Source organism: Grampus griseus (assembly GCF_964374135.1).
Source record: "Grampus griseus genome assembly, chromosome: 13".
Taxonomy (NCBI): Eukaryota; Metazoa; Chordata; class Mammalia; order Artiodactyla; family Delphinidae; genus Grampus; species Grampus griseus.
Genome location: NC_139007.1, coordinates 22,362,296 through 22,375,869, shown reverse-complemented (window position 1 = coordinate 22,375,869; position 13,574 = coordinate 22,362,296). Strand labels below are relative to the sequence as shown.

Sequence of the window (13,574 nt, the reverse complement as noted above, 5' to 3'; positions counted from 1 at the left end):
GTCTTCACAACTTCAGGGCATAGGAAGCATGTGTCTGGCACGTTTTAGAAATTAGTGATTTTTTTAAAAGGCAAGGTCTGCTATGTGTACAATAACTGACACCTCCGACATAGCTCTTCTGCAGCTGCAGGACCGGAAATCTTCAGGAATCCTTGCCCCCCGCCCTCCCCACGGCATGCAGGATCCTAGTTCCCAGACCAGGGATCGAACCCCCGCCCCCTGCACTGGAAGCACAGTCAACCACTGGACCACCAGGGAAGTCCCAGGAATCCTTTCTCGTCCCACTTCCCAGGCCCTAGTTTTCCTTGTGTACCTTAGTCCTTAGTTTAGCAAGTTCCTCCTCTAAACTTTTAATGTGTTCCTCCAGCGTGGCCTTGTCTTGCTGGGCTTTCTGACTGGCTTGGCTTCGTGCTTCTTCAATCTTCCTTTCATACCACTTTTCCATCTGGGTGGAAACAGCCTCAAAGAAATACTGGGTGAGCTCCAGCGCTTGGGAGGTGTCCCGAGTATGAGGGGCAGTCTGCTCGCCACCTGCTGCTGGTGGCGGCTGCCCGCAGGTGGTGCTGGGTGCTGGCTGCTGGCCGCGGTGCCTCGTCTGCCCACTTTTCCCAGACTTCTTGGTTTGGGTGCCTCTGTCAACACAGGGCCCAGCCTGCGGCTCGCACTTGGCTGCCTCTTTCAAGGGTAACGAGGCTGTCTGGACCTTGACACTCCTCAGTCGGGAGCCTGCACAGTCCAAGGAAGACAGCTCCTGCTGGAGTCTGTGGGCGGCTGTGGAGCTGAGGGCCTTTTCCTTGGGCCTGACCACCTGAGGGGGGCTGTCAGAGGCTGCTACTGGACCTGCGGTCACCACTGACTGATCCACACCTGGTTTCGGAAGGAAAACAAAAGTGAGAGCGAATCCGTGTTCATACAGTCACATGGGCTGGCATTTGAGAGTCCCGGGAATGCTGTAAACCAGCCTTCTCAACCATCACCCACCGTGTGCAATTTCTGTCCTTCCCCTCCACTTCTCCCCTGATTATCATCTTGGCTTGTCAGGGCTTTCAGGGATGTTGCGTTAGACACACTGGTGGCATCTAAGCCAAAAACGTTACTGGCCTTTCCTTTAGCCTGTCTCAACCTACAGTAAAGGGCTCTGGGTACCATTTCCTGATTGCTAAGGATGACACATCTCACTACTTGTCCTAAAACAGAATTGGGCATTTACTGATCAGAATCAATACCCCCATTCTCTAACTTCCGGGCCCTTTACAGACCATAGCCCTGGTTACTAGTTCCTTGATCCAAGCTCCCACTTGGTCCTATTACTCATACCCAGAGCTCCATGACAAGTTCCATAATTAGTCCTAGCATGAAAAGTTTGCCCAGGATTTTCCCCACTGTTATGGGCACAAAGAAGATAAAACCACAAATACAGAGATGGCCTATGGTAACATGAAACACGTGACATATCAAAACCTCCCCATGGAGGTCTAATTACTAAGGCTATGAATCTCCTCAACTGATCATCATTGAGTGTAGCCACTGTAGCTAATGTAAAGATGCTCTGGCTCAAAGCATCTCTTATCCAGCCCCTGGGGCAGCTTTGATACATGAACTGTTTTTTAATGAGGCTGTACGGAGTTGGCCAAAGGTAGAAAAGGCTGATCAAGGACGAGAAAGGGAAAGAGTCACAAGGGCAGGGGCGAGTGCCCTTCTGAAACGACACATCCTTTCCTCACCCTCATCGTTGGGGTCCAACTCTGACACCATCAAGATTGCACTGCTATCACGGATCAACAGTTCTTTTATTCCTTCATTCAAATATTCCTGAACACTTGAATAGGAGTGCTTTATTGCTGTATAGGAACTGTGTATACAGTAGTGGGCAAAGCATGGTCCTTGCCCCTACAGAGTTCACATTACAATCCAGTGTTGCTCGCAGCCCTGTCACACAGACTGCCTTCAGATGCAGAAGAGAACGCGACCGGGGGGTTTCATCACCTTTGGATGAAAGGGCTCTCTGCATGTTGGTGTCGGTTACCTGTGGAGGACTCGCAAGTGGATGGTGTGGATTTAGTCCTGGAGGCCCTAGAATCTCCAGAAAGCTTCAGCTCCAGATTCTGAATCTTTAACATGCACCAAGTTTTTAATTCATCCACCAAGGACATCTAAAAAAACCCCACAAGTTAGTACACAAATCATCAGGAGACTTTGATACATGGCTTATGAATTAAAACCTCAAGAATGTGGACTTTTCGACTGTGATAGGCTCTTTTCTGGACAAGCCCCAAAGTTTTGGATTACCCGCCTCCCACAGGCCACACGGCCTTCTCTGTTGGCCCTCTGAAGCCCAGGATTCACCCAGTGCCCAAGCCGATAGCTAACTATGATCTTCATTAAGCGACTTAGAGACTCCTTAGACGCCAACAGCCACAGCTTCCCACGGCTTCCACGCCAAGCACGTCTGGCTGCTAGGCGCACGAACTCACTCACATGCTCGCAAGTACTCATTTCACGTCTGCTGTCCGGGGTGGACTGCAAACTGCCCGAGGGCAGGAACCCAATCTTGTGCAGGCCCAGCAGGGGCGCGATACATAGCAGTGATCCAGGGCGGAGCTTGGCTTTCCAGCACGTTCTACAAACTGCCCCACCTCCACCTCCGGCCAGCACATTCAGCGCCAACAGGAACCACACTCCAGGCTCCTTCCTACTGACTTCATTTCAGGTTATAAAAATGGCACGCGCTTTGACGCCAACGCTTTTAGGGGATCTCGGCCTGGGAGTTTTCAGTGATGGGTCCGAGTCCCTTGACTCGGGGGGAAAAGAGTGGCAAGTGGCAAGGTCAGCACGGACAGATCCTGGTTTTCACCTGCCGTTTCTCTCCCTCGTGCTTCTCTGAGTCCGAGTGCTGCTGCAGGCGGTTCAGGCACTCCGTCCTCTCTGCTGAGAGTCGCTCAACCATCAGCTTGTCCAGAACCCGCATCTAGGATTCAATGGGCGAAGGGCGAGTGACTGAGATGGTCTAAGGATGGGACCTGGCATCTTGACGCCTGAGGCGGGCTCAGGAGTACCAAAGCAAGACTCCTCAGCGGAGTCTTTTCCCGTGGCATTCATGGAACTCTGATTTTTCAGAATTCCTGAGCATGCTTTTGTGGAGGCCAAAGCTTCTTTTTCTCATTTAAAAGTCCAGAGGGGTTGAAGAGACTATACATACACAGTAAATAGACAACTTGAGCCAACACAGTCCTGGTAGGTAAAAAAGAATCTGTATGGGTCTTAGAACATTACTGCCAAGACTATTACTGCAAGGAAAAACTACGTCAAGGAGTATGGAGCTACCCCAGCTCCCCTTATTAAAAAATTGTCTTTTTAATCCCCCTTCCCCTTTTTAAATGTCAGTGGCTGCCCAAGAGGAAATGAAAGAAGCTGAATACTCAGGGCTTTCATCCAGCTTTCCCAGTGAACAAATCCTCTTGGCCCTTCACTGAAAGTAGTCAAAGCACATGTGCAGAAGGTTGTGGACAGAGTTCAAAGGGATTGCTTCAAGGGACTTGGCGGTTCAATGGTTAGGACTCCTCACTTTCACTGCCAAGGGTGCGGATTCAATCCCTGGTCGGGCACCACGAGCCGCATGACCAAAACAAGCAAAAAAACAAAAAAAGGGATTGTTTCAGGGAGTAAATGACTGTCACCTTCCAATCACGTGCCCCTGTGCTCCCTACTTCCTGTAGGGCTCTAACACCCAATGGTGCCACACTCCCACTGCCTGACAAGGGCCAAAGCAGAGAAGGGAACCATTGTGAGCGGGAGCCAGCCATGGAGGGCTCAGCGGCAGCTTCGTCTCCTGTTGGGGACACAGCTGATGCTCCACACTCAGATGTCCATAATAAAAAGGCAGCAGCAGGTCTGCAGATGCGGCAAGCACCTCCTGCTTGGTTCCTCACGTTTTTCTGTGAACTGCTCTTTGCCTGTTTTCTACGACTGGCCTTTTCCGCCACCTTCTGCCCCCCCTGCACGGACGAATGGCTCGGCCGAGAGCACCCAAGTGGATGCGCGAATGTGTTCCTGAGGCATGGCGGACAGGTCCGGGCATGCGCGCCTGACTCATGCTGGACCAGAGTCCTTCCCCTGAGATCTGGAATTAGGACTAAGATTCTACATCCCAATCTGTCACCTTCTTTGAACCAAAGAGAGATCCTTGAGACATCCCAGCACTCACCTAATGCATTCCTCTCTGGACCTGAGCTAGCTGAAGTGATGTTTTACTTACAAAACGGTCGTAACTAATCTATCATGGCTCAAAGATTTTTAGAATGGGTTTTCTATGAAATGCAAATAACAAACCTTAAAAATTTCTCCAGTAAACAAGGAAGTAAAAATTAAACAGTCAAATGTCCTTAATCAATTGGGAAAAACTTTAAAAAATGCTAAAATTAATGATGGCAGAAGTTGGAGGCTCAGACGCGGCTGGTAGGATATAAATTGGTACAACATTTCAATTAAGTAGCTTGCCAAAATTTATCAAGAGCCTTAAACATACTCTAAACTTTGGACCCAATTATCCTAATTCTGAGCAAATAAACTCAGATGCAATCAAAGGTTTATGCACATAAATGTTCACAGCATTTATTTGAATGAAAAACTATAAGCAACTTCAGTGTCTAACAAAAGGAATGTTTAAATACATTATGTTGTATTAATATGCTGGAATACTATGAAGCCAAGGACATGGGAAAGTGCTCATGATATAAAATTCAGTAAAAAAAAAGCAGGAAGCAAAAGTATGTGTATACTAATCATTAGAGAAATACAAATCAAAACTACAATGAGGTATTTTACCTCACTGTCCACCTCACACCAGTCAGAATGGCCATCATTAAAAAATCTACAAATAATAAATGCTGGAGAGGGTGTGGAGAAAAGGGATTCCTCTTGCACTGTTGCTGGGAATGTGAATCGGTACAGCCACTATGGAGAACAGTATGGAGGTTCCTTAAAAAACTAAAAATAGAACTACCATATGACCCAGCAATCCCACTACTGGGCATATACCCTGAAAAAACCATAATTCAAAATGAGACATGTACCAAAATGTTCATTGCAGCACTATTTACAATAGTCCGGACATGGAAACAACCTAACTGTCCATCAACAGATGAATGGATAAAAAAGATGTGGCACATATATACAATGGAATAGTACTCAGCCATAAAAGGAAACGAAATTGAGTTATTTGTAGTGAGGTGGATGGACCTAGAGTCTGTCATACAGAGTGAAGTAAGTCAGAAAGAGAAAAACAAATACTGTATGCTAACACATATATATGGAATCTAAAGAAAAAAAATGGTTCTGAAGAACCTAGGGGAAGGACAGGAATAAAGATGGAGATGTAGAGAAGGGCCTTGAGGACACGGGGAGGGGGAAGGTAAGCTAGGACGAAGTAAGAGAGTGGCATGGACATATATACCAAACGTAAAATAGACAGCTAGTTGGAAGCAGCCGCATAGCACAGGGAGGTCAGCTCGGTGCTTTGTGATCCCCTAGAGGGGTGGGATAGGGAGGGTGGGAGGGAGACGCAACAGGGAGGAGATATGGGGATACATGTATATGTGTAGCTGATTCACTTTGTTATAAAGCAGAAACTAACACACCATTGTAAAGCAATTATACTCCACTAAAGATGTTAAAAAAAAAAAGTATGTGTATATCTCCTTGCATAGAAACAGTACACTGCCATTAAAAAGCACACCGTAGCTCTACAAGTCTAAGATGTACTACTAAATTAAAAGGTAAGCTGCAAGAAAAAGCATAGTATAGTTCCATTTTTGTTTAAAAGGAAAAATTAGTAAGGTTATATCTATAAAAGAAAAAACCTATGGGAAAATTCACAGTAATGGAAGGGATCTCTGGGGAGTGTTACTATGAAAATAGTTCTGTAGGTGGAATGTGGAATGTTTTTCCCAATGAACATGTGTTATTTTATAAGCTCTTAAAAGTCTTTCCCATTTAAAAACCTGTATCTGTCACACATTTCTTATTAATTACAAAGAGAAAGTATACCTTTACAATGGAAAGAGATGGTGGTTACCAGGTTAGCCAAATGAGACAGCCTGACATTTATCTCTTCTGATGTGATGTAATTTGAACTTTACACAGTTAAATATGATGTATTCTTGCCAAAAATATTTAACCATTGGTCTCAAACTTTAGGTTTTTACCAGCATCACCTGGAGGTCCTATTAAAACACAGGTGGCTAGACCCTGCCCGCCCCCCGAGTTTTATTCACAGTTAAATTCAGTAGATTTGTAATGCGGCCCCAAAACTTGCATTTTTTCCCCACAAGTCCCCAAATGATGCTGCTGCTGCTGCTTTGGGGATGACACTTTGAGGATTACTGCTCTAGACCTAACTTTCAGAAATACAGGGATAGAGAAAGAAGTTAAATAACACCATGAAGAAACTATCAAATTCAGAATACAAAACATCCTATAAAACAAATAGCCTGGACTCTACACAGTTAATATTATGGAAGAAAACAGAAACTGCAAGAAGCAAACAGGGACTGCTCTAGATGAAAAGAGACCACAGGGACCTAACACATAACATAAAAGCACAGAATATTCATTGGATGCTGGGCTGGAATTAAAAACAAAAACCAGCTATTAAAAAAAAACATTTTGAGACGTCCCTGGTGGTACAGTGGTTAAGAATCTGCATGCCGGCTTCCCTGGTGGCGCAGCGGTTGAGAGTCCGCCTGCTGATACAGGGGACACGGGTTCGTACCCCGGTCCGGGAAAATCCCACATGCCGCGGAGTGGCTGGGCCCGTGAGCCATGGCCGCTGAGCCTGCACGTCTGGAGCCTGTGCTCCACAACGGGAGAGGCCACAACAGTGAGAGGCCCGCGTACCGCAAAAAAAAAAAAAAAAAAAAAAAAAAAAAGAAACTGACTGCCGAGTCCGTTGAAGATGGCGGAAGAGTAAGACGCGGAGATCACCCTCATCCTCACAGATACATGAGGAATACATCTACACGTGGACCTGCTCCTACAGAACACCTACTGAACGCTGGCAGAAGACCTCAGACCTCCCAAAAGGCAAGAAACTCCCCACATACCTGGGTAGGGCGAAATAAAACAGAAAAAACACACAAAATAATAGGGACGGGACCTGCACCAGTGGGAGGGAGCTGTGAAGGAGGAAAGGTTTCCACACACTAGGAAGCCCCTTCACGGGCGGAGACTGAGAGCGGCGGAGCGGGGAAGATTTGGAGCCACGGAGGAGAGCACAGCAACAGGGGTGCGGAGGGCAAAGCGTAGAGATTCCCGCACAGAGGATCGGTGCCGACCTGCACACACCAGCCCGAGACGCTTGTCTGCTCACCCGCCGGGTCGGGCGGGGGCTGGGAGCTGAGGCTCGGGCTTCGGTAGGAGCGCAGAGAGAGGACTGGGGTTGGCAGCGTAAACACAGCCTGAGGGGGTTAGTGCAGCATGGCTGGCCGGGAGGGAGTCCAGGAAGGAGTCTGGAGCTGCCGAAGAGGCAAGAGACTTTTTTTTCGCTCTTTGTTTTCTGGTGCGCGAGGAGAGGAGATTAAGGGCGCCGCTTAAAAGAGCTCCAGAGACGGGCGCGAGCCGCAGCTAAAAGCGCGGACCCCAGAGACGGGCATGAGACGTTAAGGCTGCTGCTGCTGCCGCCACCAAGAAGCCTGTGTGCGAGCACAGGTCACTATCCACACCTCCCCTCCCAGGAGCCTGTGCAGCCCGCCACTGCCGGGGTCCCGGGATCCAGGGACAACTTCCCCAGGAGAACGCACGGCGCGCCTCAGGCTGGTGCAACGTCACGCTGGTCTCTGCCGCCGCAGGCCCGCCCCACACTCCGTACCCCTCCCTCCACCCGGCCTGAGTGAGCCAGAGCCCCCGAGTCAGCTGCTCCTTTAACCCCGTCCTGTCTGAGCGAAGAACAGACGCCCTCAGGCGACCTACAGGCAGAGGCGGGGCCAAATCCAAAGCTGAACCCCCGAAGCTGTGCGATAAAAGAAGAGAAAGGGAAATCTCTCCCAGCAGCCTCAGAAGCAGCGGATTAAAGCTCCACAATCAACTGATGTACCTGCATCTGTGGAACACCTGAATACAAAACGAATCATCCCAAATTGAGGAGGTGGACTCTGGGGGCAAGATATATTATTTTTCCCCTTTTTCTATTTTTGTGAGTGTGTATGTGTATGTTTCTGTGTGAGATTTTGTCTGTATAGCTTTACTTTCACCATTTGTCCCAGGGATCTGTCTGCCCGTTTTTTTTTTTTTAACTTTTAAAAACTTTTTTCTTAATAATTATTTTTTATTTTAATAACTTTATTTTATTTTACTCTATTTTATTTTATTTTATCCTCTTTCTTTCTATTTTATTTCCCTTTTATTCTGAGCCGTGTGGATGAAAGGCTCTTGGTGCTCCAGCCAGGAGTCAGTGCTGTGCCTCTGAGGTGGGAGAGCCAACTTCAGGACACTGGTACACAAGAGACCTCCCAGCTCCACATAATATCAAAAGGCGAAAATGTTCCAGAGATCTCCATCTTAACACCAGCACCCAGCTTCACTCAATGACCAGCAAGCTACACTGCTGGACATCCTATGCCAAACAACTAGCAAGACAGGAACACAACCCCACCCATTACAGACAGGCTGCCGAAAATCATAATAAGGCCACAGACACCCCAAAACACACCAACAGACATGGACCTGCCCACCAGAAAGACAAGATCCAACCTTATCCACCAGAACACAGGCACTACTCGCCTCCACCAGGAAGCCTACACAACCCACTGAACCAACCTTAGCCACTGGGAACAGACACCAAAAATAACAGGAACTACGAACCTGCAGCCAGCAAAAAGGAGACCCCAAACACAGTAAGATAAGCAAAATGAGAAGACAGAGAAACACACAGCAGATGAAGGAGCAAGATAAAACCCCACCAGACTTAATAAATGAAGAGGAAATAAGCAGTATACCTGAAAAAGAATTCAGAATAATGATAGGAAAGAGGATCCAAAATCTTGCAAATAGAATAGAAAAAATGCAAGAAACATTTAACAAGAACCTAGAAGAACCAAAGATGAAACAAGCAATGATGAACAACACAATAAATGAAATTAAAAATACTATAGAACGGATCATTAGATCCCACTTTCCTAAACATAATAAAGGCCATGTATGACAAAACCACAGCCAACATCGTCCTCAGTGGTGAAAAACTGAAACCATTTCCACTAAGATGAGGAGCAAGTAAAGGTTGCCCACTCTCGCCACTCTTATTCAACATAGTTTTGGAAGTTCTAGCCACAGCAATCAGAGGAGAATTAAAAGGAATACAAATCGGAAAAGAAGAAGTAAAGCTGTCACTGTTTGCACATGACATGATACTATACATAGAGAATCCTAAAGATGCTCCCAGAAAACTACCAGAGCTAATCAATGAATTTGGTAAAGCAGCAGGATACAAAATTAATGCACAGAAATCTCTGGCATTCCTATACACTGATGATGAAAAACCTGAAAGTGAAATCAAGAAAACACTCCCGTTTACCACTGCAACAAAAAGAATAAAATATCTAGGAATAAACCTACCTAAGGAGACAAAAGACCTGTATGCAGAAAATTATAAGACACTGGTGAAAGAAATTAAAGATGATACAAATAGATGGAGAGATACACCATGTTCCTGGATTGGAAGAATCAACATTGTGAAAATGACTCTACTACCCAAAGCAATCTACAGATCCAGTGCAATCCCTAGCAAACTACCACCGGCATTTTCCACAGAACTAGAACAAAAAATCTCACAATTTGTATGGAAACACAAAAGACCCCGAATAGCCAAAGCAACCTTGAGAACGAAAAACGGAGCTGGAGGAGTCAGGCTCCCTGACTTCAGACTATACTACAAAGCTACAGTATGGTACTGGCACAAAACCAGAAACACAGATCAAAGGAACAGCATAGAAAGCCCAGAGATAAACCCACGCACATATGGTCACCTTACCTTTGATAAAGGAGGCAGGAATGTACAGTGGAGAAAGGACAGCCTCTTCAATAAATGGTGCTGGGAAAACTGGACAGGTACATGTAAAAGTATGAGATTAGATCACTCCCTAACACCATACACAAAAATAAGCTCAAAATGGATTAAAGACCTACATGTAAGGCCAGAAACTATCAAACTCCTAGAGGAAACCATAGGCAGAACACTCTATGACATCAATCACAGCAAGATCCCTTCTGACCCACCTACTAGAGAAATGGAAATAAAAACAAAAATAAACAAATGGGGCCTAATGAAACTTCAAAGCTTTTGCACAGCAAAGGAAACCATAAACAAGACCAAAAGACAACCCTCAGAATGGGAGCGAGTATTTTCACATGAAGCAACGGACAAAGGATTCATCTCCAAAATTTACAAGCAGCTCATGCAGCTCAATAACAAAAAAACAAACGACCCAATCCAAAAATGGGCAGAAGACCTAAATAGACATTTCTCCAAAGAAGATATACACACTGCCAACAAACACATGAAAGAATGCTCAACATCATTAATCAGTAGAGAAATGCAACTCAAAACTACAATGAGGTATCATCTCACACCAGTCAGAAGGGCCATCATCCAAAAATCTAGAAACAATAAATGCTGGAGAGGGTGTGGAGAAAAGGGAACCCTCTTGCACTACTGCTGGGAATGTGAATCGGTACAGCCACTATGGAGAACAGTATGGAGGTTCCTTAAAAAACTACAAATAGAACTACCATATGACCCAGCAATCCCACTACTGGGCATATACCCTGAGAAAACCATAATTCAGAAAGAGTCATGTACCAAAATGTTCATCGCAGCTCTATTTACAATAGCCCGGAGATGGAAACGACCTAAGTGTCCATCATCGCATGAATGGATAAAGAAGATGTGGCACATATATACAATGGAATAGTACTCAGCCATAAAAAGAAACGAAATTGAGCTATTTGTAATGAGGTGGATGGACCTAGAGTCTGTCACAGAGTGAAGTTAAGTCAGAAAGAGAAAGACAAATGCCATATGCTAACACACATGTAGGGAATTTAAGAGGAAAAAAATGTCATAGAGAACCTAGGGGCAAGATAGGAATAAAGACAGACCTACTAGAGAACGGACTTGAGGATATGGGGAGGGGGAAGAGTAAGCTGTGACAAAGTGACAGAGTGGCATGGACATATATACACCACCAAACGTAAAATAGAGAGCTAGTGGGAAGCAGCCGCGTAGCACTGGGAGATCAGCTCCGGGCTTTGTGACCACCTAGAGGGTTGGGATAGGGAGGGTGGGAGGGAGGGAGACGCAAGAGGGAAGAGATATGGGAACATACGTATATGTATAACTGATTCACTTTGTTATAAAGCAGAAACTAACACACCATTATAAAGCAATCATACTCCAATAAAGAGGTTAAAAAAAAAAAAAAAACGGAAAAAGGAGAAGTAACAACTGATATTGCAGAAATACACACAGGATCACGAGGGATTACAAGCACCTCTATGCCAATAAAATGGACAACCTGGAAGAAATGGACAAATTCTTAGAAATGCACAACCTGCCAAGAGTGAATCAGGGAGAAATGGAAAATATGAACAGCCCGATCACAAGCACTGAAATTGAAACTGTGATTAAAAATCTTCCTAACAAACAAAAGTCCAGGACCAGATGGCTTCACAGGCAAATTCTATCAAACATTTAGGGAAGAGCTAACACCTATCCTTCTCAAACTCTTCCAAAATATAGCAGAGGGAGGAACACTCCCAAACTCATTCTACGAGGCCACCATCACCCTGATACCAAAACCAGACAAAGATGTCACAAAGCAAGAAAACTACAGGCCAATATCACTGATAAACATAGATGCAAAACTCCTCAACAAACTACTAGCAAACAGAATCCAGCAGCACATTAAAAGGATCATACACCATGATCCAGGGGGGTTTATTCCAGGAATGCAAGGATTCTTCAACATACGCAAATCAATCAATGTGATACACCACACTAACAACCTCAAGGAGAAAAGCCATATGCTCACGTCAACAGATGCAGAGAAAGCTTTCGACAAAATTCAACACCCATTTATGATAAAAACCCTGCAGAAGGTAGGCACAGAGGGAACTTTCCTCAACATAATAAAGGCCATGTATGACAAAACCACAGCCAACATCGTCCTCAGTGGTGAAAAACTGAAACCATTTCCACTAAGATGAGGAGCAAGTAAAGGTTGCCCACTCTCGCCACTCTTATTCAACATAGTTTTGGAAGTTTTAGCCACAGCAATCAGAGGAGAATTAAAAGGAATACAAATCGGAAAAGAAGAAGTAAAGCTGTCACTGTTTGCACATGACATGATACTATACATAGAGAATCCTAAAGATGCTCCCAGAAGACTACTAGAGCTAATCAATGAATTTGGTAAAGCAGCAGGATACAAAATTAATGCACAGAAATCTCTGGCATTCCTATACACTGATGATGAAAAACCTGAAAGTGAAATCAAGAAAACACTCCCGTTTACCACTGCAACAAAAAGAATAAAATATCTAGGAATAAACCTACCTAAGGAGACAAAAGACCTGTATGCAGAAAATTATAAGACACTGGTGAAAGAAATTAAAGATGATACAAATAGATGGAGAGATACACCATGTTCCTGGATTGGAAGAATCAACATTGTGAAAATGACTCTACTACCCAAAGCAATCTACAGATCCAGTGCAATCCCTAGCAAACTACCACCGGCATTTTCCACAGAACTAGAACAAAAAATCTCACAATTTGTATGGAAACACAAAAGACCCCGAATAGCCAAAGCAACCTTGAGAACGAAAAACAGAGCTGGAGGAGTCAGGCTCCCTGACTTCAGACTATACTACAAAGCTACAGTAATCAAGACAGTACGGTACTGGCACAAAACCAGAAACACAGATCAAAGGAACAGCATAGAAAGCCCAGAGATAAACCCACGCACATATGGTCACCTTACCTTTGATAAAGGAGGCAGGAATGTACAGTGGAGAAAGGACAGCCTCTTCAATAAATGGTGCTGGGAAAACTGGACAGGTACATGTAAAAGTATGAGATTAGATCACTCCCTAACACCATACACAAAAATAAGCTCAAAATGGATTAAAGACCTACATGTAAGGCCAGAAACTATCAAACTCCTAGAGGAAACCATAGGCAGAACACTCTATGACATCAATCACAGCAAGATCCCTTCTGACCCACCTACTAGAGAAATGGAAATAAAAACAAAAATAAACAAATGGGGCCTAATGAAACTTCAAAGCTTTTGCACAGCAAAGGAAACCATAAACAAGACCAAAAGACAACCCTCAGAATGGGAGCGAGTATTTTCACATGAAGCAACGGACAAAGGATTCATCTCCAAAATTTACAAGCAGCTCATGCAGCTCAATAACAAAAAAACAAACGACCCAATCCAAAAATGGGCAGAAGACCTAAATAGACATTTCTCCAAAGAAGATATACACACTGCCAACAAACACATGAAAGAATGCTCAAC

At 44.9% G+C, this 13,574-nt stretch overlaps 1 protein-coding gene across 4 annotated transcripts in view; it reads right to left on the bottom strand.

Annotated features, from left to right (window-relative positions):
* Positions 1 to 276: 276 nt before the first annotated feature.
* ANKRD6 (ankyrin repeat domain 6) overlaps positions 277 to 13,574 on the bottom strand; it is a 222,702-nt gene continuing 209,404 nt past the window's right edge. For all 4 annotated transcript variants that reach the window (XM_082669179.1, XM_082669181.1, XM_082669178.1 and 1 more), the window contains 3 exons: positions 2,855 to 2,968; positions 2,027 to 2,153; positions 277 to 867 (listed from right to left, as the gene is read on the bottom strand). In XM_082669179.1, the coding sequence (XP_082525305.1) occupies positions 296 to 867; positions 2,027 to 2,153; positions 2,855 to 2,968 (813 nt within the window). In that variant the 3' untranslated portion in view covers positions 277 to 295. The remainder of the gene's footprint in view (positions 868 to 2,026; positions 2,154 to 2,854; positions 2,969 to 13,574) is intronic.